This window comes from Melopsittacus undulatus, chromosome 1 (genome assembly GCF_012275295.1).
Source record: "Melopsittacus undulatus isolate bMelUnd1 chromosome 1, bMelUnd1.mat.Z, whole genome shotgun sequence".
In the NCBI taxonomy this organism is placed as follows: domain Eukaryota; kingdom Metazoa; phylum Chordata; class Aves; order Psittaciformes; family Psittaculidae; genus Melopsittacus; species Melopsittacus undulatus.
Window position 1 is genome coordinate 144427966 of NC_047527.1, and position 26948 is coordinate 144454913.

Genomic DNA, 26948 nt, shown 5'->3' on the forward strand with positions numbered 1-26948 from the left:
GTATGGAGCCGTTGTCTTTTTCAGTGCACAGCTCTGATACGGAAAGATAATAAAATCTGAATAATGTGAGCATTTATTTAAATATGTGCTGTGCCTTAAACACTCTTCTTGGCTACTATTCTTGATAGTTTCCACTGAGGACATCAGTATAACTAAGAACAGAACTTATCCCTCGGGGTTTAAAGTGGCTAGAATTTTATTGAATAGACCAGAAGACCATACTAACATGACAGTAACTCAATTTAATATTAGCCTCTGTGGAATGTGTGTTGTGATTTCTAATGATTAGTTATGCAAAAAGTCATTGGTGGATCATACTCCAACTGGATCTTGGATTTATTTAGTGGCTTTCTTTATAAACAGAATACATACACAGAGAGCTGTGATCTGACAGTAAATTCTGTGTCTTTTTGTCTTTGCTGCTATTGTTCTTTTTGGTAATGAAACTAATCCTGAATGTGTTAGCTTCATTTTCCCTTGTCAAGCTATCTCTTCTCAATTAGAGGAAGGCTACGAAGGAGATAGAAATGTGTGCCCCTTTAATACACAGAATAAATAGAAAATGGCTATCTGGAATGGGTAGGAGAGTTTGAAGACAAAGGAAGACATTTCCTTTAATGATTTTATTATTTAGATGACCTTTGAATAAGGGTGTAATTCTGGAAATGGAATCAAGATGTTTGTTGTAGTTTTATTACCAACAGATCATATTTCAGAGTCATGCTAAGTATTGAGAGAAAAAGGATAACCAGAGTAGTTCGAAAGAAACAGGAGTAATTTAACCAACTAGTAGCAGGAAAAGCACTTTTAGTGTACTCCAAAAGCTCACCTCTCTCTCCAAATTCATAGACACCTTCAGTAGTAATTCACTGAATTGGTCAAGTTTGGACAGGACCTTTGAACACCTTGTGTGGTATTTATTTACATAAATAGCATGGCAAAGGGCTGTAACTTGATGGAAAAGGTTTCAAGTTTATGTCATGGAAAATTTTAAGTTGGGAAAGCAACTGATTTCTATGTGCTGTTAAACCTCTGGAAATCTAGTAATCCTTAACAAGTATGTTGTTTTAGGGTATGCTGATGGCATGCTAGCTAACATGTCAACACTGCTTGGTTTGATGGCTTCAGGTAGCTCTGATGGAAATTCTCTGTTCTCTTTATGAATTTATAATTTATGAATTTATAATTCTTTATGAATAATAAATTCTCTTTATGAATTTATAATTCATAAAAAATGTGAAGTAAAGGATAATGCTGAAATAAATGTATCAGTTCTTTTTGGTCTGATGGAGCTCTGCTGCCATGACTGTGTTTTTCCATGCTTGTATTATTTAACACTATTGTTTCTGGCTTATCAGTTAAATGACAAACTCCTTGGAGTAGTGGCATATGATTGAGCCAGAGGCCATAATTCATTAGTTATGTATTATAATGAAAGCTATAGAAAAGATTGTTCAGAGTCTTGTTTAGGACTTCAAAACCAGATATCCATTAAACTCTACCTAAAAGTCAGAACTCTGATATTTGTAATAATCCTTTGCCTTCTCTGGAATGAGTATTTGTTGTACTAGATTTCTCTGATAAAAATTATGTGCAGTTGCTTTCATGCAAGCTTCCTCTATAATATAGTATTTTGGGGGTTTTGTGGTATTATTTAAATATTTAGACTGATTAAGGATAAACTTCCTTCTTCAGAGAATCATTTATAAATTTATTGTCTTTATGACAGAAGTGCTATATTTAGACTCTCCACTTATTTGTAACAGTAACCTATTTATTTCTCAAATCATATAGAACCTTGCACCACATTTCTCTGGCTTGTATGCTGTTTAATGACATAATAGGTGAACCACACCTGCATTGGGGACAGTCAAATGGTACCTCTCTTGCTGCAGTGGCTCAGTAATACAGTCCTGTGTGTTGTAAAAAATCCTATTTCAGATGTTTCATTCCATTGCATGGATTTGTTTGTTGTGTCATCCCTGTAGTACATTAGCAGGTAAGTACTTAATGGGTAGTTTCCAGAGATCTTTGTGTTACAAATAATGCCAGTGTTTTTCTGTTTAGTAATGTTATGACCAAAGGAGATTTGACTGTGATGATAGGGTTGGAATATTTGCACATTTCTCACCCAACCAAATAGCCGTGGCTGGTTTCTGTATGTGCCTTCCTATGTATCAAATGAACAGAATCTGTAAACTGCCTTGCTTGCGCTGCTACAGCACAGACTGTTGAAATTACTGTTATTTTTGTGGAGGACAGTTCTCCACAGATAAGATGAAATTGATATTGTAAAGAACAGACAAACACACTTAAGATGCTTTTTTCTAGGCAAGTATTAATGCTGATAAATGTGGGGGCAAAAAGTTGAGTGGTGTAGATGTTCAGGTGTGTGCATGTTTTCATTGTAAATGACTGTTTCTAATCTGAAGATCCAAAGTGAAAAGTGCCTTAATACTGCTTCTTTTGGGTGTTGGAAGCTTTCCGTGGAAAAGCATCCTTATTAGTGATAAAATAAAACAATGGAATCCTTCACAAAGTGTATGTAGCATCCAAGTTGGAGCTTCTGGATAGTGCCCTTTTACAAATATTAAGCAAAATTGCTGTGTTTATTCTGATGCTTGTCCTCACAGGTAATTAATTTTTATATGAGAAAAATAACATCCAGACAAACAGATTTTGATGGTTTGCTCTTTTCATTCTCAGCTGTCAAATGTAGCTACTGTTTTTAGAATAGAGTCGTTTAGCTTGGCAAAGACCTTCAAGACCATCAAGTCCAACTATTAACCTAGTACTGCCAAATGCACCACTAAACCATGTCCCTAAGTAGCCAGAGAACAGCTGGTCTTACTATTAAAGACTGAGGTGAAGAAGGCATGAAGTACCTCAGCCTTTTCCTTATCCTTTGTCACTATTTTCCCCCACATCCAATACAGGATGGAGATTATCCTTAGCCCTCCTTTTGTTGGTAATGTATTTACAGAATCAGTTTTTGTTGCCTTTTATGTCAGTAGCCAGGTTAAGTTCTAGCTGGGCCCTTCAAATTTTCTCCCTGCATAACCCCACAACTGGACCCTTGTAGTCCTTCTGAGTGGCCTGCCCCTTCTTCCAAAGCTTATAAACTCTACTTTTTTCCTGAGTTCCAGCCAAAACTCTGTTTACCCAGACCAGTCTTCTTCCCTCCAGCTTGTCTTTTGCACTCTCTGCATATTTCTCAACCTACTCACCTCGTCCCAGAGCTCAGTCACTAAGCAGAGGAGTTCCTCTACCTGGGCACACCTTCCACAACTCAGATTGTTCCGTGTTTGTCAAGGATGCTTGCAGTTCTGTGCATGAATAGAAGCCAATCTGAGCACTTGTTCTGTTTTATTAGAGTTCAGACTTAGGGGAAGTTCAGGTTGGATGTAAGGAAGAAGTTCTTTACTGTGAGGGTGGTGAGGTGCTGACACAGGGTGGCCAGAGAAGTGGTAAATGCTCCAACACTGGCAGTGTTCAGGGCCAGGATGGACATGGTCTGGTGTGAGGTGTCCCTTACACTAGAGGTGTTCTCATGGCAGGGGGTTGGAACTGAGTGATGTTAAAGTCCTTTCCAACCCAAACCATTCTGTGATTCTATGATTCTGAACAATCAACGAAATACAACCAGTCATTGTTGCATAGAATAAAAAACCAGATGAGTTATAATTCATATCAAATGCATAGGTTCTTGGTTGGAAAGACATGTAATTAAGGAATAGTATAAGAAAATGTGTTATAGTATTAAAAAACTGCATAAAATGTAGCAGAAGAAACTTTTTCTGTTTCATTTTGTCTGGATTTAGGAAAGCTGTGTGAAAATTCAGAACGTAATGCCTTTAATTTTTCAGTGGCTATATATTCCTCCAGAGAAGATGAAGACTTGAGGAAATGTCATTTATAGTTAAATGTCACTTAGAGTTAACATTGTCTGATACGCCTGTTATCAGAGTCCAATTTTAGTTTTTATAACTTTGCCAAAGCTTTTACTGTTTTGGCTGAATTTTCCATGTCTTGGAATTGCCAGAAAGTGATTTGTTTTCAAAGTTACTATTAAAATGATTCATCTGTTTCCAGAAACAAGTTATGGGAAAATACGTTGATGGGTTGGGGTTTTTTTTTTTGTTTTCCTCTGAGAAACTCAGTGCCTTCGTTCTTTGGAGTGGAAACTTGAACTCTGGCAGATGAATCACCCTTGTTTCAGGGAAGGAACTCAGGGTGGCAGAAGGTGCAATGTGTATGACATACGATGTGCGTAAAGGCTCGTAGGGACTCACTAGGAGGTTCAGTGGAGTGTTTGGGCTGTGTATTCCTGCATAAGCTAAAAGTAAATGTTCAGTAAGTACCTACGAATAAAATGAGTCAGAAGTCCAATAGAAAACCAGTATAGGACTATATGATTAAGATATGTGTGCATAAGCACACTGACATCTTGCACAGAGTGTACAGACTAACTCTGGATTTCTTGTGGCTTATTTTAAACCTGAATATTCTCTTTAATAGATTTTTTTAGGTGACGGATTCCTTAGAGTTGTTCCTGTATTGTCATGAATCTGAAACAGGAGCTTTTCAGTAGTTGAAGTAGTATGGTTTTTTTTTTTTTACATGTTCAGAAAAAGCTGATTAGCACTTTATTTTCATCAGGAAAATGTAATCAGGAGCGTGTGACTGCCATGCTGTGGGAAGTGCATAAGTAAGCGTTCATTCTAGTCTTTGATAAGCTCTGTGTAACTCATTTAGAAAAATCATTTGTAGATCATTTCTTTTTCTTGTCATATTCCAATGGACTTGGTTAGCAGTTCTCTGCTAAGCAAGTGCCTTGTGATTCTGGAGCTGCCTCGTTTTGTCTGTATTTATGCAGTTTAAACTTTTATTTTTTTTTATAAAGCAAAAGTTGTTTTCAGCCATCATTTTCACACTGAAAAGTGAAATTCTACACAATCGATCACATGAAAATGTGAAAACTTCAGTTTTCTTTCCTTCTGAGAATCTGTGTTCAAGACAAAGTTTTCAAATACATTACCTTTGTTTTTCCTCATTGCATCTATTTGTTAATTGTTTCCAGTTCATGAAGCACCTCCTAACACATCATTTCTGTGACTGTGGTTTGATGTGTGCTTTTCGATTGGCTGACTTTAATCAGCAAGTTCCACAAAGTGCATGTCATTACTGGCACAAAGTTGAACACCTGCTTAAGTGACTGGTTGGAAGGCCCTAAGACAGGATCTAATATGAAAGCTGTTCTAAAATAGTAGCTGTCATTAAGGATTTGATCTTATCTTCACAAGATTGTACTTATGGCTGGGATTGTACCATTTGCTGATGCTTCAGTGCGAAGAGCCTTCTTTAGTGAAAGATGAATTGATTGTAATTTCCTAGTTCACATTAAAAGAAATGGGTGTCACCAAGAAGAAAACTCTTTTTACCCAGAGCTCAGTGTTCATAATGTGGCCACAGACATTTTCTAAAGGGAGTGTAGACTGTTTAATAGTAAGCCCTGTTCTACATGATAGTAGTCTTTCTTTTTTGCTGAGCTTTTGCAGACCTTCTCAAAGTGCACTGTCAGTGCAGCAGTGGGGTGCTTGTAGATTAGTAAGAACTTATTTCTACCCTCATTGAGCCTCATGGCTAAATGTAGTTAGACTTTGACTGGAAGAGTAGGGTTTTCTTGGTAGAGACTGAGGGTTTTGGTGTTCTTTTAATGCAAAAAAAAAATACACCCCTAAAACAACAAACACTCAAAAAGATTTAGCTTAGACATCAGGAAGAAGTTCTTCCCTGTGAGGGTGCTGAGGCGCTGGCACAGGGTGCCCAGAGAAGCTGTGGCTGCCCCATCCCTGGCAGTGTTCAAGGCCAGGTTGGACACAGGGGCTTGGAGCAACCTGGTCTAGTGGAAGGTGTCCCTGCCTGTGACAGGGGTTGGAACTGGATGAGCTTTAAGGTCCCTTCCAACACAAACCAGTCTGGGATTATAAGAAACAAAAGCCAAGGGTCACCTCATGCATGTGTCCATGGAAGCAGCTTTGATAGAAATATATAAATGAGGAGGGTGATGGGGGTAACCACAAAACCAGAACTAATCAGTTTCAAATGTTGATTTGTTAGTGTTAAACTATTTATTACAACATGGAAGGGGGAAAACATGTAAACCAGTAAAATCAGTCTTCAGGTAAATACCAGTGTAGGATCCATGATTTTGAGATGTTTGTTAGTGTGCATCAAAGGAGGATTATGGTCTTGTATTCAAATTTTTCTGCTGTAGAGATTATTCTTCCATCTCTCCAGAAGTACTGAGAAGGTTTAAGTGGAAGATTTTTGGCCTTTGCAGAACAGAAGGCACTGACATTTTGCAGGATAATTTTTCCTACTAAGTTATAAATTAATATTTGGGTTACTAGTTCAGTAGTACAGTATAAAATAATTATCTGTGCTGCTGTAAAATGCCCGTGTCTCAAAGTCCCTAAAATACAGTCTGCATGCCTGCTATAAGAAAAAGTAAGCATGAGGGGGGGAAAAATGAACTTGGCTGAGAGTCAAAGCCTTGTTATGCTGTGTGGCAGGAAAGCAGACACAAAATTGGAAGGAGAAGAAAGTAAAGAATATAATGAAAATGTTCTTTTCTCCTCTTTCCAGTAACCTGTCTTCTTTTGTTATACATATGCACTTGTTGAACTTGTACGTAAATGATTGATTGACTCAGTGAACTCATTGTAATAAATTATGTTTGATGTGCTATCTTGAAAACAAATCTTCTGAAATTCTGTCTCTTCTCTTTGTCTGCTGACCTTGTGGCTTTTAATATCTTGTTTCCCATCTGTCTGATTTCATCATAAGCTGAGCATAACTTTTCAGACCTTAATGCAGCCTTCTTTTTGTTCTGGTTTAAGTAAGTATGTAACACAAATACGTGATTTGGCCGTCATCAGTAATATCAGAAAGGAATGTTGAAGTGTGTGTTCTCTTTATTGAAGTGAAATAAAGAAGCATCTGTAGATATTTGATAATACGTATTTATGGTGCATAGATCTGTCTCTACAAGCAAATGAATACAGAGATGTCTGTATCATTGTGTTACATCTGCTTTAATGTTACAAGTCCATGGGTTACTTCTAAGGATTAGTTCTTAATTAATGGAGAAAAGAAATGGGTCTATAAGGTTTCAGGAAAGCAGTTTTAAATATAGATGCAAAAATACTCAACTGGCTATGGAACACAGAGGTACCCAAACTTCATTTTGAGAGACTGATTGTACTATACATACTTGTACTGCAAGAAGTGTCTCTAGCAGAGAGGTACTGACCAAGTATTGAAGTACAGGGCAATTTAGAGAAATAGACATTTGTTGAAAACATTGTTTTTTATGATATCTGTAGAAATGTTCAGGTGGGATATCTTCTTATGCTTATAGTTCAGCAGTTTGCTTAACAGCTGTGAGGGACAGTTAGATACTTGTGAAGAATTTCGGATATGAAACTAATTATTTCTACAGTGTGGAATTTAAACAAATAAATGGAGTGAAATCTTGGCTCCATTCTATTCTATACCAATATTTAAAATTTGTGTTTCCCTAGGTTATAATTCACTGTGTCCCTTCCAGAGTTAAGGTTGGGGTACTGTTTCTTTCCAGAAGTGTGCAGCGTTAAATGCATGTATCACAGGGGGGTATTCTTTTGTCTTTAAAAGTAAAAGCCTGATGTACTGGATGCATCCTACCTGTCAGTGAAATTTGTGTGGAATATAGCAGCTGTGTAGTGTCACACACAAATACAGAAGAATATCTAATGATTAGTATTTCATCATCATTGTAAAGCCATTTGCTGTCGCAGGAACAATATCACTATGGAGTGTGACCCCAAACTGAAAACTGACAGGAACGATGGGTCTAGGCTGTGTGTTATTAATGAATAACACACGTTTGTGACTCATTAAATTCTCTCTGAAATAACGGTGTGTTTCATTCTGTGCTGCTGAGGAAAGTTGCAAACCAGAAGAAAAAGTTCTTTCTGTGTACTCCCAGATCCATTTCCTTAATTGCTGATATTTTCCTGGGGGCTGAAGGACAGACTAGACATTGTTAGTGTTTCAGCTGAATGAAGTGACACTGGGCTATAATAAGGTCCAGCTGAAATCCAACTACAAAGTGTTTTCCAAGAGTACTCAGGAATATGGCATTGTGTTTGTAGTTAGCATACATGGATATAGTTTTTGGCAGCACTTAAATTTTTATTTGCTGTACTTTTTTCCTAGGTTTTCTGCTGGAATAAGTCACTATATCAGTGTATATAGTTAAATATTTGTTTTAAATGTGCGAGTGACACATTCACATTGCCTCTTAAGCAAATATGGAGGAAGGTGAAGAAAATGAAACTACATTATTTTTCTAGAAGTTTTGATATAATTCACATTGCAATTTGAATGGTGAACTCTGAATTGATTACTGCGTGTTTTGTTGTAGATGAGACTGATGAATAGACACAGAATAGTGTGAACAGTTGGATCATCATAGAAAATTTCTTCCATCTAGGGGACAAAAAGGAAGAAAATAATAGTTTTGGAAAAAATGGTCACATGCCCTGTTGTTTAGGCAAGCAGTTGCACTTACTGGCACAACTAGTTGTCAGCATGAATCAAATACGCTGTGTCTGGTGAATTAGTGATAACCTGGCATGCTATAACTGTAGTGCTTTATTGTGTTCTGTGGATTCTGATATATACTGTATACTCTTGAAGACATGAGAAAAGAGTCTGCCCGTGGCAGAGGGGTTGGAACTAGATGATCTTAAGGTCCTTTCCAATGCTAACTATTCTATGATTTTATGCTAACAGAACCACTGATTTTCATGAATTATTGCATCATAAATGTTAATTTCTTTTCCCCAATTTATATTCATGCTTACACAGTATATATTTAACCCCTCAAATTGTGGTTACTAAATTAGCATGCCATATTTTTCACAAAATTAATCTTTTCCCAGTCTTTTCTGTCTAATAACTTGACAAATCTCTCCTTATCTTCTAATGGCAGATGATTTATCAAGGCACACCACTTAATTAATATTACAGAACATGTGGGGAGCTGAAGAATTCAGAAACATTTTCCGTAGCTTGGACATGTAAAATGAGAAGCATAGGAGAAAGCAGAAAGATAATCTTGTAACTGAGAAAAAGTCTTTGTGATTTAAGCATGGGATTGAGGTTCAGGAAATGGTGAGTTCTATCCCACAAATCCATCATGCTTCCCACTAGACTTTGGACGAGACACTGTTTTTTTGCCTTGCTACAGTTGACTGTTCTGCAAAATATTTAGGGTAATACTGTCTTGCATTTTATTATGGTAGTTCAGTGTTAGATTTGTCTAGCATTACTAGTGTTATAGAACATGGTTATTATTGAGTTGTACTTGCACAAGCACTTCCATCATATAGATGTAGCCTGATATTTTCATATTAAAAAGTGTATGTAGTATATAAATGATACTTTTGCGACAGATATTTTAACTAATGTATCTGAAACACATAAATAGACAGAAATGTCCATGAAGTTGTCAGTGAAGTTTCAGCTTTCCTGAATACTTTTTCTCTATTTCCAGGTTGCATGTCTCACTCATGTAGCAGCCAATTACCTTAATTGCAAAATCGAAGGAAAACGCTGGGGTACTGCACATGGGAGTATTGTTCCATATCAGGTAAGCAGAAAGCATTAGGTTTTCTTGCTCTAGAAATTCAGTTTTTGTATGATGAGATTGAGAGCTGACTTACCTTTCCCATGACCTGCTGTAGTCTGTAACGTGTCTGTGTCTAGGTAGGACAAGGTTCTGTTGTTCGTTGTCATTTCTGTGTTTTGCGTATTTCTTCAATAGCAGTAGATTAGTAACAGAACACTGAAATGGATCAAAGGTGTTTGCTGAAATCGGATGACTTTAAAGCTGGTGTGATGACTTGATTGGTTTTCACCTGACAGAGAAAGCTTTTTTTTCTTTTCAAAGGGTTACCTGACTTCCATACAGTTATAAACTGAAATCTTTTGCTTGTGGATGTTGGTATTTTTATTTGGTGAGTCTACAAGAACAATCCAAATGACCACGACCATGGGAGATTCTACAGATTTGTAATTTTCTGTTGATTTTGCTACAAATCACTGCGGCTCAGTGAGACAACAGGTTGGCAAAAGGGATTAACCAGACCTCAGATCTCCTCAGCAGAACTCATAGTCTGCTACATCTAATGAAGGGTTGAAATTCCTTAAAATAACATGACCTTCATCATATAAACAAGCACAGAAAAAAAAATTACTGGAGGTTTTATCTTACTTCTGGGTAGTCTGGGAAACTCTTCCAGTAATCAGAGAAAATTCTGTTCTTCTCTAGCTGTGTTCTTGATAGAAATCACGCTAACTTTTGGAGACTTGGGCGTATGTTTTATTTAAAGAATCTGTTCTTTATTTCATAATTTTTGGTACTTCTCATCAAATAGGCGTGTCTGCAACTAGCTAGGCAGAGATTTCCTCATTTCTGGATGGAGTCCTTTGAATCCTGAGAGGGACAGTTCCCAGCATTTGTCTGGGAGAACTGCACCTAAACACTACTCAGTTTCTTTACCACCTCCTTTCTTTTCAGAGAAAGGGAGGGAAACTGGAGGTGTTTGCTTCTGCCCAGTGGTGAAGATGGTGAAGATTTATAGTACTACAAGATTTGTTGCTTGTGGCCATAGTAACTCTGAGGCAAAAGTCTTCCATCACTATCCCGTGTCACAGCCAGGCCTCTTCAGGTCTAAAACCAAAACCAGGGTGTTTTTTTTTAAGAGTTACACTTATTTTTCCAGTACCGCTGCATAGTCCATTGTATGGTTATGAATTAGCTAGCACTGACTGCAAATCATCTCAGACTGATGGGGTGATGCTATGTCTCTTTCTTCAAGGATGAGTTTTGTCCTGCAGTATTGTCTCAGCTATAGACGTGCTATGCTCTGGCTGGCACAGTGCGGCGGTATGGCCACCAGCTCTGAATGACCCAGTGTAACCAGGCATCCACTACACAAATAGTTACATGCTGCTGTATTTCCATATGGTGACCTTTTGATGCAGTGCTTTTTGAACTTAACTATGTTGAAAGTATAAAACAGATCTGAAGTGTCTGAAGTTTGTATAAGCAAAACCAAAACCTGACTAAACACACCATTTTATCTTCAGCACGCTGCATTTGGCTAAGTAAATGAAACTTCTTTTATGTCCTTTTGCCTTTTGTTTTTCCACAATGTAAATGAAAAGCGTCCTGTGTTTCTTTTTTCATAAGACAGCTCTCTAGATATACAAAATCCGTGGAGGTTGTTTTAGCTCTCTTCTCATTTATTCTAGATTAGTCAATATATAACTTTTCTTTAAATCCTACCTAAACTGTGTTCCTGTGTTCCTGAATGCTGTTTCTGTAGGAGATATTTGAAATATTACCCCAATATTGTAAACAACTTTTGATATGAATTTTCTTGTTCATGAAACAGTAATTAGGGTGGATTTACTATGGGTGGAGTTGTGTGTGTGTGTATTTGTGGCTCATCTGTTAACATTCCATCAGCTGGCATGGTTAGAATTCTGATTGTAACCATAAGTATATTCTGCTTTCTAGAGTTTATTTTTCGCTTGATTAACATAAGCTCTATTTACTCTGCAGAGCACTTCAGAAACTGAAATTAACCCTCACTGTTGCTATTGTACTGCTTTTATAGTTGCTTCCATAGCTCATTAGTAAACCAGTTTAGAACAGAGAACTGATACCTGATTTTCTTCCCTCATCCTAGTTATTGAATGCACTGTCTTTTGCTCGCTGAACTAATATGTGAATATCATAGTGCTAATTTTTACTAATAAATGTGGGTTTGTTTTGTTTTTCTTCTTTTGTTTCAAGATCTTTTGTGCAAGTGAACTCTTAATTTGTTCAAATCATGAAAAGCACATTTCAGAAAATTGAATTTCTCTATATTTCAGAACCAGGTATGTGGTAGCAAACTGCTGGTGGTTTTTCTTATGTCCTCAACTTCATTTTGTTTTCATTTGCTCTATTTTGAGTTTTCACACAGGTAGTAAATTATAACTTTGAAGTGATACAGAGCCTGCAGTCCTGCCAAAATGTGTCAGACTATGTTAAATCATGGAAGACTGGGTAAACATGGGAAAGCCTTTTATAGATATTAAAAAAGAAAAATCTAAATCATTTACATCATCTTTCTGTGAGAGAGAAGTCTGATCAGAGTCACTCCAGAGTATTGACCAAAATGTGATAAAAAATGTGCCGAAAGCACCTGAAATATGTACATGAATAGTACTTTTTTCCTTACAGTTGTTACAGTAAGTGTTCTGATGCCCTGTTTAACACATTCAATGTATACTGAATGCTGTTGTAATTTCTATTTCATTGAGTTTCAATTGAATAATTTTGTTCATAATATCTTTTCAAATGGCTCTGTTTTCTGTTTGCAGGGTTGAATTTAGCTTTGAGTGTATCTGTAATTTCGCCGAATTCCTTATTGCTTCTTGACTGGAAAACTAGCAGCATAATTTGTCCCTGTATGTGTTCTCTAGATTGACCTTTCTTACTATTCCTTGTATTTAGACACATGAAAATTAAGCATTAATGGACAGCTAGGTTTTCTCTTTCCTGAAACTGCTTGAAAATCTATATCTGGTCTGAGCAACAAGCTCATAGAAAAAGAGATGCAAAGTTTGGTGTGCCAAGGGCATTTAGACTCTTGTTAGGTTTTTGTCTTTTCCTGATAATGTGCTCACTGTGGTGTGATCGACACAGAGTTCTCAATTCTGTGTGCTCATCATCAGAACCCAAAGAAAGGGATTTGAACTTCTTCGGAGCGTACAACATCTTTCAAGGTTCTTGTGAAGCTGTCTGTAAAGGTTTGCCATAGGTTTTCAATGGAGGTGAACTTTGCAATGTGCCACAAAGGTGAAGAACTCTAGATTCTAATCAACCAAAATCAGGGATAGATTTTTGAGTGCTGAATCCTTCATAAGAAATTATCTACATAGAGCGTATCTGCTTTTTAATCAGAGCAGTGTAGATTGAATAGGTTAATCCTGTGATGGTGCATGTAATCAGATGCCAGTTTGCTTGGTTTCAAGTGTTAAAACACAAGGCTTGAGTTCTGGGCTTGATCTTAAGCGTGATTAGTGCAATTTTTTTAAACAAGTTTCTATAATGAGACACCTTGTTTAGATACAGCTGCTCCATGATTATCCAGAGGAAATCAGGGGCTTAAAAGCATCCGGTTTACATAATTGTGCTAAGAAGTTGTATTACTGTCTTTCATTGGGGGTGATAAGGTCTTCCCTCATGCTTGTGGTTTCAGCAATGTAGCTGTCTTGCTTGTACCACATTTGAGATGTAGATACTCACTTTTTCATCTTCCAGTTGCCCCATTCAGAATAGATACTCTCCAGAGAGTCTATCGTAACCTGCATGTCTACAGGATGTCACCTGTGGCAGCTCATCACCCTGCCATCAGGCGCCCAGGCAAACTGGGCAGTGCTTTCAAAGGCAAACTTTGAGCAAAAGGCATAGGGCTGCTTTAACTCAAGCCATAACGATGAAAATATCTTCAAATTTGATGGTATTTCTACTCTAGCTTTGGTCCTAAGTCGCAACACTTGCAGGATCTTCTCAAGTGTACTTCAGTGTATTTCCTGAATATGCAAAGGCCACAGTTATTCTGCACAGAAATTGAAACCACAGGAAAGAAATGATTTTAACCAGTTGTCTTTTCTGTTGACTGACCTGTGTGTTGTCATAACTTATCAGACCCTATTAATGTGTTTTATATTAGAACATCTCTCAGATTCTTTAAGCATTAACTTTTTTGTGCTAGGCATAAAATTTCCTTCATATGAGGAAATTTTCTCTGTCAAAGGCCTTGAAGTGTGATATGAAAGAGGTTGGATTTAGATTAGATACTAGGAGGAAGCTCTTCCCTGTGAGGGTGCTGAGCTGCTGGCACAGGGTGCCCAGAGGAGCTGTGGCTGCCCCATCCCTGGCAGTGTTCAAGGCCAGGTTGGACACAGGGGCTTGGAGCAACCTGGTCTAGTGGAAGATGTCCCTGCCTGTGGCAGGGGTTGGAACTGAATGAGCTTTAAAGGTCCCTTCCAACACAAACAGTTCTGTGATTCTATGATTCTATGAAAATCAAAGTATAAGCTCACAAGGAAGTGAAAGGTATGAGGTGGTTGGAAGATGTGTATAGTCATAGATACTTTTTTTATTTTAAATTCTGAATAGTTTGTAATGTTTGCATCTCATGCTATTTGCTTGTGGAATCTCATCCTAGCCAAGAGTCCTATAAAGAAAACCTCACTCTTTGTGTCTCATCACAGAGAAATGCAGGAGGTTCTTAGTTACCTGATTCATCTGGCAGAGATGCTTTTCACACAAAGGCCCAATGTGTACTAACTTTCCTGACTTAGCTCTGGAGAATTGCACTGAAGTTTTCATTACTCTTCTTGTTTTTTGGGTTTTTTTGGGGGTTGTTTTTTCCTATTCCAGAATGGTGATGTTTAGATGTTTTCTTTTCTGTGGTTTTATAGAGGTAGGTCTGCAGTTAACGTGTCTTGGAATCAAAATCAGCAAAGAATAGAACTTGGATTGTTCCCCGAATTTTGTTTTGTGCATGAAACTCTCCTTCCTAAGTAAGTCCAAAATGGATGTTACAAAGGGTCGTTCTGCTCTGTAATGGCTCAGTCTAGGAGAAGATGGAACTTTTGCACAGGAAAGAAATAAAATAGAGATTTTTTCTGGGGGGGAGTTTCAGATTCAGGAAATGCAAGATGACCCTTCTTACTCTGTGAACCTTACCTGCATAATACTCACCTGGACTATATGGACTGTCTTTGGGGCCCATTGTCATACATTCTTCTAAGCAATGAAGTATCACTACTGAAAGTATTACCCATTTGACATGAAAGTTAAATGTAATCACAGATCAACTGAATAGAGACTTTGTGTTCTCTTACACTGTGTGGTTTTAGTTTCCAAAGAAGCTTGACTGTCATCAAGATACATGTCTTGACTCAGTTGATGAATAATCAATCTCCCAAATACTTTAATGGCCTAGTGTATCTCTTTGAACTACTTACCTATAGACTTGTTAACTAGCTGCTTCCTTTCTATCTGTATCTTACAAGGCACAGGAAAGAGAGAAGCTGGAAAGGCCTATGTCATCCTGGACTCTTTAACAAGAAAACAAAGATACCATTTGCAGGATGTTTTTTCTCTCTTTTTGGTCAACTTTCTATTTGTAGACTTCTTTACTAGATACTTCAGAAGTATCTTACTGTAGAGTAACAACTGACTACACAAATGTTTTGGTCTGACTGTGATTATGAGGGACCACTCTGCTTGGTAAGAAGTGATACGGTAGGAAATCTGTTTCCTTGCCGTTTTAATCAATGAAAAGGTCTAGTAATCATATTCAGGAATCTGGGTAGAAATCTGCCCATTTTTGAGGAATGGATTTTTGTTACTCAAATGTGACAACATGATATTGGTACCTTTCTGGTGATTGTCCTTCAGTGAGTTGTCAAACCTCTCTCCTGGGTAGAGCAGCTGTCTGGAAACCAAATCAGTCGGTTTGCCTTAGGCAGTTTTGAATACGTGCTCAGTGTATAATGTGAGATGTAGTTATAATTTCATTCATATACCTCCTATCCTTTGACTGAGACAGCAATTTAAAGAAGCTGACCTTATACGCATGTAGAATAGGCAGCTTCTTACAAGGGAACTTTTCAGATGGAAATTAAATGCATTTTTGATTTAAAATCTGATATATTTTTCTCCCCTGAAGGAAATCCCCCTACACATTTCTACTTTAAGCAGTGCCTACAAGATATTTTTTAATGTGTCTTCTACTTTCAGTTTGCAAACCAGAGATGGGTAATTACAATTATTGTTAAGGAATTATAGTTGATAGTTGAGACTGTCTCAGTTTGGCTCTCCTCCCGAGAAATGTCACAGTCTATTTTGTGGCCATCATAAAACATTCTTATATATGTACTTACATATGTTTTTAAACTTATATATATATTTATACTAATTTAAACTGAGTGTACATTAAGATTATTAGTGTGTCACTTGCCTGTGGTCACATGGGAAGAACACTACTGAAACCAAGGTCAGAACACAAGGTGTACTGGTGTTCAGTCCCAGTTAGTGAATGTACTTGTCTTCTCTGTATGCTGTTCATTGCTTCCTCCACATTTGTCCATTGCTGGGGTGGCGGATGGAGTTTGTATTATTTGCAGCAGCATGGTTTGCTTCCAGACATGTTTGAGCATTACCAAACATTACAGATTTGTATATCTGTGTCAAATTGGAATTCTTAGGAAGGGCAGCGTAACAGAGCCCTGATCAGTAGGTCATTCTTCAAATTGTAGCTTGTTTTAATGTGATGAAAGTAGCATCTGTGGGCTTGTAGAGGTGTTGATTGCAGTTGGATCACTGGTTTTCTCTTATCTGCTTATCGGATCCAGGGCAAGAAGAATAAACTTTGCTTTTCCTTCTTTGAAAGTATCTTTCATAGTCATTGTATAACTACTCAGTGCAGCTGAAACATGTTTAAACAGTCCCAAAAGAACTCAGAAATCTGTATGCAGCAGTATCACTCAATGACTTCTAGCATAATCATCTGCATATATAAATAGCAATTTGTATTGTCATTTTAGCTAGAAACCCTAATAAGCCACTACAGTCCCTTGTGCAAGGTATTGTATAGCAGGACAAATCAGGTCTTTCACGTTAAGAATGGGGAATGAAACACAAAGGAATGAATTTAAGTGACTGAAGTGGGCAAGGACTTTGGCAGTGTTCACAGTCTGTTAAAGCTCTGTTTTCTTAAGAATTTGAGGATCTGGTGATTTGTGGTGATTAATAGTCACTCTTGGGGCACAGAAGAGATTAAAGCATGTCCACATGGTAATGTGAACTTTATGAAGACACAAAAATGAACAAATAAGTAAAAAAGAATGCCTAAAGAAATGCTTGCCTTTGTTTAATGAACGTTCAGGTGCTCACCTCTACTGCATGAAACTTGTGAGAGTTTTGGATGGAGAGTAGGTTGTTATGGAAGGGTATGTCCACTAGATGTCATTCGTGTAATCTAGTTTTTGTTGCAGCATTTATCTCGGAGGAGCTATGTAGGGTGGTAGGTACAAATTATCAGCATTATTAGCTGCTTTTGTATATGCAGTGCTTTTGACTTCATGTGTGTGTGGCATGTTACAAAATAATATTCTGGTTGTCTCTGTGATGGGTTTGACACACCATTTAGCCTGGAACTTTTGTCTTTTGCCACAGTTACGTGGTTGATGAGTAGATCTGTTGTATAAGAGCACCCAGGTGAGCTGTATGCAGTCTGTAACTTCTGCAAGGAGAGATGTGAGTCTGAGGTAAGGACGTTATGCCCCAAAGGAAAGCAAAAATATTCTGTAACTAATATAATTCCCCCTAAAATATGTTCCTGTCTAAGCTACTTACACCTCAAAGGGCAGTTCTTTAGAAAAGTGCGTATCTAATTAGGAAAGGCGGCTCAAATTTCGTAAACTTACACAAGTGGATTTATATACATAGATCTTAGCTGTAGCATGGTGCTTACAGTACTTGATTTGTGTTGCTTACTGATATCTGAGGAGTTTCAATTAGAATCACTTTAATCAGTCTTAAATGAACTACTCTGTGTGTGGACAAATGAAAGGAGTGTCTGACCGTTCAGTCGGGTGGGTTGGTAGGATCCGTACAAGGATTAGCCAAGAGTGCTTGCACCTCCTGCCTCCCTCCCCATCTTTGTAGTATGACATGTGTTACTAATTGCTAGACAGCTTCTGGGAAGCCGTATCTATACTCTCATTGAAGAGCAACTGCTGCAATATTGGCCTGTGCTCTTTCCCACTTTCAACTTGGAGTAGCTACAGCAAAACTGGAAGCTGGAGATCACAGCTTTCTCCAACCTCCCTCTCCCTTCCATATGGGATAAAGAATTTCTCTGCCCTGTGTAGTCAGCCAGAGGGCAGGATGGGGAAGTGATAATCCTCTTGGAATGAGCACTTGCATGAAAAATGATAAATGCTACATTGCATGGGGATTAACACTTGCTTATGAACTTGCTTTTAATGGAGTGATGTGTCTCTTTCAGCAACGTGAAGGTTCACTGTACTGTAGACCTGATTGAGAACCTTTACCACTGTTTAGGGAAGAGGGAACCATCTGCCATCAGAAACGTAACAGTGTTCAAAACTGCTTCACTGTTTTGCATGTTGTCTTCAAGAATGTAAAACTTACTAGCACATAGCATTTACTTCCCTAGAAAAATGCTTGTTCCCCACATCTCACTGTAGCATTCTCCCTTCTCATCATGAGAATTGAATTTCTGCTCACATTTAATGCATCTGTTTGAAGTCTGTGCTTTGTCATCACGAAACTCTGAAATGTGACTATCCAGAGCTAGTTTAATGAATGGAGTTGCTATATAAATCACATCTATTCTGATTTTTTTTGATGCGATAGCTTAAGATATGCTGTGAGGATGTTCTTAGAGTGGCTCAATCTGTGTATGGAGTTTATGAAGTGTGTTTGGATCTCTAGATGTATTTTATATTGAGCACTGTTTCTTACAGGTTTAGTGTAGAACCTGATAACTAATTTGCAGGATGACCCTTTCTTTTCACAGTAACTGACATGTCATGTGGATTTGGTCATTGGGTTAATTTCCAAGTGCTGATGTATGTAATATATTTGGCATAGGTTATATGGTTTCCATTTAAAATACTACATTGCTGCTACAATAAGCTTAGGTCTGCTTGAGGAACAACATTAGTCCTCCAGTACATAGGCAGTTTCTGGGAATTTAATTGGAAGGTTATAATTTTTTGAGAGGGCTTCTGTTCTATTTTCAAAAGTGATGCATGCGCTTAGGAAGTCTCATTCCTGTTGCCATACTAAAGCATTCAAGGTTTAAATGCTAAGTTTACTTATAGAAAGAAGCTTTAAATGGCAGTGCTTTTTAATGTTGCTCATGCCCTTTGCTACATTCAGATATAATGTTGCATGATGCTAACACAGGTATTTTTTTACCAACACTCTCACTAATAAAACTTAGTGGTAAAAAGGGTGAGAAATTGTCAATTAAGGCTTTGTCAATTATTAAACCGCTATTATTACCAAAGCTGTTTTGATTTGCTTCATTTTAAAGAAAAGCAGGACTTTGCTGCAAGTTTGAATTCAATGAGAGTGAAGGTGAGAGGAAGGATTTTTTCTTTTAAGGTACTTCTCTGTTTTGATAAAAACCATGCTTGCTGACCATCACCTAAACCCCACAATGTTCACTGACTGGAATTCCCCCTTATAATACAAATTATGATAGAAAAATTGATCTTTTATCTGTACCCCCTAGGGGATCTCAGCCAGTTTCATCTAGTCTGCATCCTCACTTTTGTTCACTTATATCTATATGCACTTTTGACACATTTGTCCCAAGTTTTACAATACTTGCTACATTCTAACTTTGTTAGCTTGCCATGTCTGCTGAGGGGAGGAGAAGAAATAATTCCATTTTCAATAAGGAAGATAAAACACGGATTTAGGAAAAGATTTTTGGCTAAATAGTGATGCACTGTGGCAGTTGATCACCATATTGTATATAGCAAGTTTTTACATATATATATATATACACATATGGAGAGAGCTCATCTAGAGTGTTTGTGTGAGGCTGGCTCATTCATGTTTTCCCCAAAGTTCTATTTTTTAAACCTCTTGATTTGTTGTTTTTCTGTTTGTTTTGGGGTTTTTTTTTTAATCAGAGAATAGTTGCTTTCATTTTTTAACAGCATCCCATTGCTGTATCTCCTTCTCAGGTGTTCAGCTGCCAGGGTAGGAAAACAGCACATAGCTCTGTGCCTAAACTTTGCTGATAAGTTACCAGCTACAACTTCAGCTTGATTTACTGTTACATGTTTCTTGGAGCTCCTTTGTGTTCCACTTTTTTGCTTTGCTTGACCATGGATCATTTTCCAGAATAGTTTCACTGATTATTCCCTATCTAGTGAAACCTGCACTGGTGAGGTCACTCAATGCAGGAGTGACCTTTGAAGCAGAGGTAGCAGCAGCCAAGGCAATTGTCTGACTGTGATCTTGGTTTATGTCAGCTACAGCAAGCTTAGGGCACTTGAATTTTGACTATGTCCATGTGTGGGTTTAATGAGCGCTTCAAACTTTTGCACTTTAGTTTGACATCAGTCATAGAATCATCTTTCTTTTCCTGAGTATTTCTTAGGCAGATGAAGTCTGAGGTTCTACAAAGTTGTCTTATGAGGATAAGGAAGACCCACCTTGTATTTCATGTTTTGTCTTTTCTATTTTCTGTATTTTATACTTCAGAAAGCTACCAGGGCAAAGGGTAGAAGTTAAGTTATCTTAGTAGAAAGGCCATACTTTGCTAGATGAAAACAAACAACAGACCTAAGGTTAACCTCTAATTTGCTGTCCAACTGATACGCAGTCAGTTAATGCTGATTGTGATTCTGCACTGGAACAGTACATTGCCATGTGGAATGGCCGTAATAATAAACAAATAGGAAATTGATGTGACTTCAAGTAGAGAAGCTTTAGCTTGAGTCTATGTAACATAGTTAAAACCTAAAATAGAGACAAAGGATATAAAATATTGTAAATACCAATGTTAGTCAGTATGATCGTGTATCTTCTCAACAGAGACAATTTTTTGACCTTGTCAAATTTATCCTTGGCATACATGGTTATGATAGTGGCTAGAGAGTTTTGACCATGAATAATAGTTGTAGCAATGCAACAAAGCCTTCTGTAGTACATACAAGTTACTAACTTAGCTCCCTAGGGCAGAGGGAGTGCATTTTAATTTAGCTTGAGGCTTAGAACAATGGACCTAAAGTCTTATTTTAGTGCCTCCACAAAACCGTGTATCATTTCTGCCTCTTTCGTGTACAAGCTTACAGTATTTTATTTGAGAGTTTTAGATATAAGAATGAATTTCAGGATTTCATTTGATATTCCTGATGTTGCCCATTTTTACATAGCCATTTTGCATTTGTCAATTTGTCAAAGTTGGAGCATAAGTGAGAAGTAAAAATGACCATCACACTACAGTTGGAATCACAAAAGAACCCAAGATTTGTTAATAGATACAGTGCTTACTGATGTATTAGATCCATGAATGAGGAGGAGGGCATTGGGCAGAATTCTGTGTATTAAGAATCTGATCAGGTAGCTAATTTAAGAGATTGTTATTAGTGATACCTCTTAGCACTCATGCATAATTATGCTATCTTTTCACTATTACCCTTTCAAACTCCTTAGAGATCCTTAAGTAATTTTATTTCCTGCCATTTACCAGTTCTGAGTAATAATGATGAGGAGAAAACAGTTATATAGTTTTTTTTCTCAAGTACCAGGTGCTGAAAGCAACAGAGAATATCCATGGATTTTATAGTGGTTTCCTGTGCATCTCATGTGAACTTCTACAAACATTCATCATATTTGTCAGATTTACAAAGATAATATAAATGATTTGTGGTCAAGAGATTGGTCTGGAACTCAGAAATGTAGGTCTACCTTTGCTTGTGAAACAGCTACCTTATTCCTGGTTCGGGTGCTTCTTGCCACCTCATTTAATGCTTTTTTGGGTGAGTGTATCCAAGCCATTTTTAGTATGAGGTAGAGCAGTTTCTTGAAATCATCAGTTCCAGGTTGCAGCAAGTAATGGAGTGGTGGTTACTTCCGGAACTTCTAGTGCTGTGTTTCTTACCACATTTCTATCTATGCTTTGAGATACGATTCCTGCTGTTGTGATTTGAGTTTTGTGTGTCCCTCCTCTGTCTGTAAAAGAGCTGATCTCTTCTTTCTGCTTTTCTCCTGCCTGGTCTCTATTTGCATAATGATTTGTTCATAAGCTGCTCAAAAGGGATTATTCATGTCTTTTCAAGGTGTGACTGCATGGCATCGAACAACTGATGTAAAAGTGTGTGAGCTAGTTTGAATGCTGGAAGCAAGGAAAAAGTATAGAAAGAGCCTTGGATGGGGCTGTTCCTTCTCCATATAGGATAATTTTTAACAATACTGCTCTCTACAGATATTTGCCTCTTCTGGGACTCCACAACCCCCATGTTTTTCATTTTAGTGCTTCGCTATTCATTATCTCTGTAGCATACAAGGCAAGAGGTGCTTAAATTGCAGCTAGGAAGAGCCAAAACTGACATTAAGGCAAGCTTTCTAACAGAAAAGCCAGATTCCTTTCTCTTTTCAGTAGTCTTTTATAACATTATGGACTGGAATGTCTCAGTCTTCTCTAGGCTAAACATTCCCAATTTGCTTAAGTCTTTCCCTTGAGATCATGCTTCCCTGAACTTAACTGCTGTTCTCTGTGCTTTCCTTTTGGAAATTTAACATTTTTGTGGTGTCCAGAACCAACTGCAGTACATTACTCCAGCTCCACTTCTATCATCTTGAAGTACAACAGAAAGATTATGTCATGAAGCTTGCGGGTTCTGCTGGTGTTCTGAAATGCCACTTTAATGTTACCCTGCTGTCGCAAAGGAGCCTTTGTTTAATTCATGTTCAGTTTGTGAAACATGTACATTCTTGATCTTTCTCTCTCGTATGTGATTTATTGATGTCATTAAATTGCTCATGTGTAATTCTAGAACCTCCCAGTTGATTTTCCTTGCTGAATTTTATCCTCTTGCTTTCAGACTTCATCTCCCAGTTAGTTGCAGACATTTTCAGTTCTATTTGGTGTGTCCAGTACTTGCAGTTCCTGCGAGTTTTGTGGCACCTTCAAGTTTGATGTACATTTTTTCTTCTCTAAATATTTGTGTTATTAATGAGAATATTGAAATGATCCATGAACAGTTGATAGGATTCTTCTGTGTTCAGAGTAGTTCATAATTCCTTTGGGTGATATCCCAGCCAGTTGGTAACTCTGTTTCTCATGCAGCTTTACTTAAGTTGGTACTACCCTTCACTGTAGTCTGCCAAGCAAAGACAGACATCCAAGTCAATGTATGTGTACTTTGCAAGTCAATATTGGCTGCTGCTCATTTTCTGGTTGTTCTGGGGGGCTGTCTGTGTTTCTTACTGGGAGGTAAGTGCCGAAATATAATTTGCTTGATTTAATATATATATATATATTTAATTCAGTCACTGTATTTGCACATTTCTAAGCTCTAGTATCTCTTTTCTGTCCCCAAGCTGCTAGTGTGCAGCTTCCTCAGACTTCTGCAAGGATTCTGAAAGAAACCTTCGGAGATCATGACACTGGAAAACTTTGAGTGTTCAGAAGCACACTCTCAGCGCAGCTACTTTGTCATCTAACCCAAGTCTCACCTTATATTGCCATGGTGGTGTGCTACTCTGCCTTTGGTCATGAACTTACTGAGTATATGTTTGTGTAGTGCATAATAGTCAGTAGGTATTATTTTAATATAACTAATAAAATAGTAACAGAGTGGTTTCCGTAAACAGTAGGCAGATGGGCTGCTCTTGGAGATTGCGGATGCTCATAGGATTCGGGAGGGTCATGAGTCAATTTCAGATGGCACTGATTACTGTGCAGAGCATCTTCAGGAGACTTGATCACTCAAATCCAATTTAATCCTTTAAAAGCAGAAGTTAAGTATGACTTCAAGAACATGTAACACCTGTTGATTAACTTCTGCCCTCAGGTTTATGAATTTCACCTGGTAATAGGAGTTAAAACAATACCTTGCTGAGAAATGTGCCAGTTCCAGGTTTTGTGTAAAATGCTACTCAATGATGTGATTAATGTAAGCAAGGAGACATGGATAGACAGCATGTTGCTGTGAAAAGGAACCCTGTGGGAATGAGGTTCTGATATTGAAATATTGACAGATGTACCAGTTATCTCCTTGCCTAGCACTAATGTACCAGTTCTGAAAATCACGAGTGGCATAATACTATAGTAGACATTGATAAAAAATTGATATCCATTTACCAATCTTCTGATTCCTTTCCCCCCTCCTTTTTCTTCCACCCTATATTACGAGTTGCAAAAATTGCTTTGGTGAAAACAGAAGACAGACAACTGACTCCTTCACAAAATCACCCAAGTTGACTTGGCAGCATGCTAGGCTTCGTGTGTTTCTGCCCACCATTTTAATAAAAACCTCCTCAGTTATTTGGTTTTTGCATCTTTGATTTCAGCTCCTTGGGGGAATCAAGACCCTGTTCTTGATTTAGCGGGACTTTACTGTCCGGATGTAAATGGTATTTTTTTCGGTAATGTATATCAGACTCACCAGACTCATCAGTAATGTATCAACTCATCAGGGCTTGGAAGGGAAAGCGGCTTCTTCCTGAAGCTCCAAAAATCCTGAAAGAGAAAAACACTGTTTTTGGTTTAGAGCATCTTAAGCCAACCTCACAATTTTTGGGAGAGCTGAGTGATTTTGAGTATGTGGCTTGGCATCATGTAATCGTTCACGGTACGGTCTGCTGTAATTCCAGCAAGAGACTCTCCCCTTGACATCCCTACCCCAAAACATTCCTTATAACCCAACTTCCAAGCTCTTCACTCATGCCTTCTGGTGGATAAAGCATGCTTTTAACATGTCCAAGAGGCCATTAGAGACAAACCTCATATCCGCTATATTTAAAATGCTATTCAAATCTGTTGTTGTTCTGATGTTGCTCTCCAAGAACATCTTAAAACATATATGTAAAAGAGTTGTAATGAGAATTAGAAATACCGCAGACTGAATGTCTCCGGAACCATTATGGAAGTGGCTGCAGTGGAACTGGCAGCAGTTGGTGAGTGAGTAATGATATGATGGCAGTTTCAGCTGAGGCAGGGAAGATGCTGTGTTTGCCACATGTGAATTAATATAGTGATGCTTTTTACTGTTGAGGGATTCACACAAGTTTTTTTTTTCAAGGATATTTGAAGTAGAAAAGACGAGGAGAATAGATGAACCCATCTTGCAGACAGCTGCTTTTTTGAGCTGATGAGCTAAAAATCTGCTATAGCTGGGAAGCATCAAATCTGAAATTATAGCACTGCCAATGCGTGTGATAGGACATTTAAAATATCAGGTATGAGCTATGCCTGTCAGACAAGTAACCAGAAAAAGAGTAAGAGGCAAGAATATCTGCCTGCCATTTGGATTAGGCTTTCCTGCTCCACACCTGTTTATATTGTCACAGGTTTTCCTTTTTCAATATGATTCTGTGTGCATACCTTATGAACATAAACCACCAATAGAAAATAAAATTGGGCAAAATTATTAAGGAAAAAAGGATGTAGAAAGTTATAATTAGAGTGCTAGGAGTAAGGAATTTATTTTTTATCATTCTCTGCTTTTTCTGTTATGCATACTAAAAGCTAAGAATAAACTCGGAGGCAAACTATACATTTTTTGTTTAATTCGGTGACATCCATGAGACCAATGTTTGATATTCAGTTACAGATGATATCTTGCTGCAGATTAAAAACTAGTGGATTCATTACAAAAGCCTCTTCAGTATGTAGGAAATATACTTTAGAAGAAATCACATCATTGTTCGTGTAACTGTGATTTTATCAATTGTCATCATACTGCATTGAGCTGTATTACATTGTGTGTAGGTAGTTAGGGTAGTAGTAATATTTCAGATTAATTTGTTAGTAAAATTAAGAATACCAAGTTCCTAAAATGAGAAGGAATATATGGATTGCAGCATCATACTCAGTTCTCTTGGAAATGAAGCATGTGGAGAGGCAACCGTAAACATTTGCTTAGCTAGGATGTCGCTCACGCACATTGAGGCTGCAGTGATCAGAAAAGGAAATGGGGCTGCTGCGTGGCTATAATCTATTGTTTGACATCCAGTGCCTGCTCCTGTGTAATTTACTTGCCTCTTTTGGTCACCTGACTGAAGACATTAAGTGGGCCACAGGGTAAGCCAGGAAATTCAGCTCTCTGCTTTCCAAGTGCAAAGCTCTGTTGTTTCCCCTTTCCCCTTCCCCCTCCTTCTCCCTTCACAGCTGGTCAGCACATGCACCGTAATTGCTTAGGCCAGGTAGGGCAGATAGAGAAAGATACATATGGAGCACATGCAAATCTGCACTACATTTCTGGAATGAAGCAACAGGGTGAAGTTAATGTAAAGCAAAATTTCTTTTTATGTTCAAAGTTTCTAAAACTAATAAAAAAAAGAGACAACAAATTCACTTTATAGCCTTTCCTTTTCTCTACTACTACTAACTGAGCGGGTTTGGGATTTTGCCAAAATATTACACATTGCTCAAGAAGATTACAAAGAAATCCCAGACATGCACTAGAGAGCTATTAAATTTAACATTTCTAAAAGATATTTTCAACAGCTCAGTACTTGTTAGAACATTGTTTTCCCCAACTTTCAAAAGTCGCCACAACTCAGTCACAGATAAGAACTTCCAGCTTTTTAATTGATATATAAATTGAGTTTAAAACCAAATCCACTACATTTCCTGTGGTAAAGGAAACTGAGACTCTTCAGTTTGGTTTGTCCCTAATTCGAAAATCATGTTCTCAGGAAATCCTGCATAATTATTTTACGTAAACAGGAAAAGTAATTATTTGCTTGGGGCTCTGTTTGTGTGGATGGGGGGCACACAGAAATAGCGTAGATTCTGGAACTCAATGTGTTAACAAAAATAGTTTAGAATAAAGCAAAACATGTTCCAAATAGATGATTTTTCTGCCTGGTCATGGATGGGCTTATACGAGGGGTTTTCAAGTGTTGATTTTTTCCCCTTATATATTCTTACTGTTTCTCTGAATTTTGTTAATGGGAGGAAGAAGGAGTAATAAGATGACAAGTTTGTAGCAAGGGTATCTTTGTTCCTCTTCAGGTGCTCTCGCCTTGTCTGCAAACTTGCTCT

At 37.7% G+C, this 26948-nt stretch overlaps 1 protein-coding gene across 2 annotated transcripts in view; it reads left to right on the forward strand.

Annotated features, from left to right (window-relative positions):
- Positions 1–26948, forward strand: part of SUGCT (succinyl-CoA:glutarate-CoA transferase) — a 309704-nt gene that overhangs the window by 50477 nt on the left and 232279 nt on the right. For both annotated transcript variants that reach the window (XM_005146978.4, XM_031047163.2), the window contains one exon: positions 9605–9700. In XM_005146978.4, the coding sequence (XP_005147035.3) occupies positions 9605–9700 (96 nt within the window). The remainder of the gene's footprint in view (positions 1–9604; positions 9701–26948) is intronic.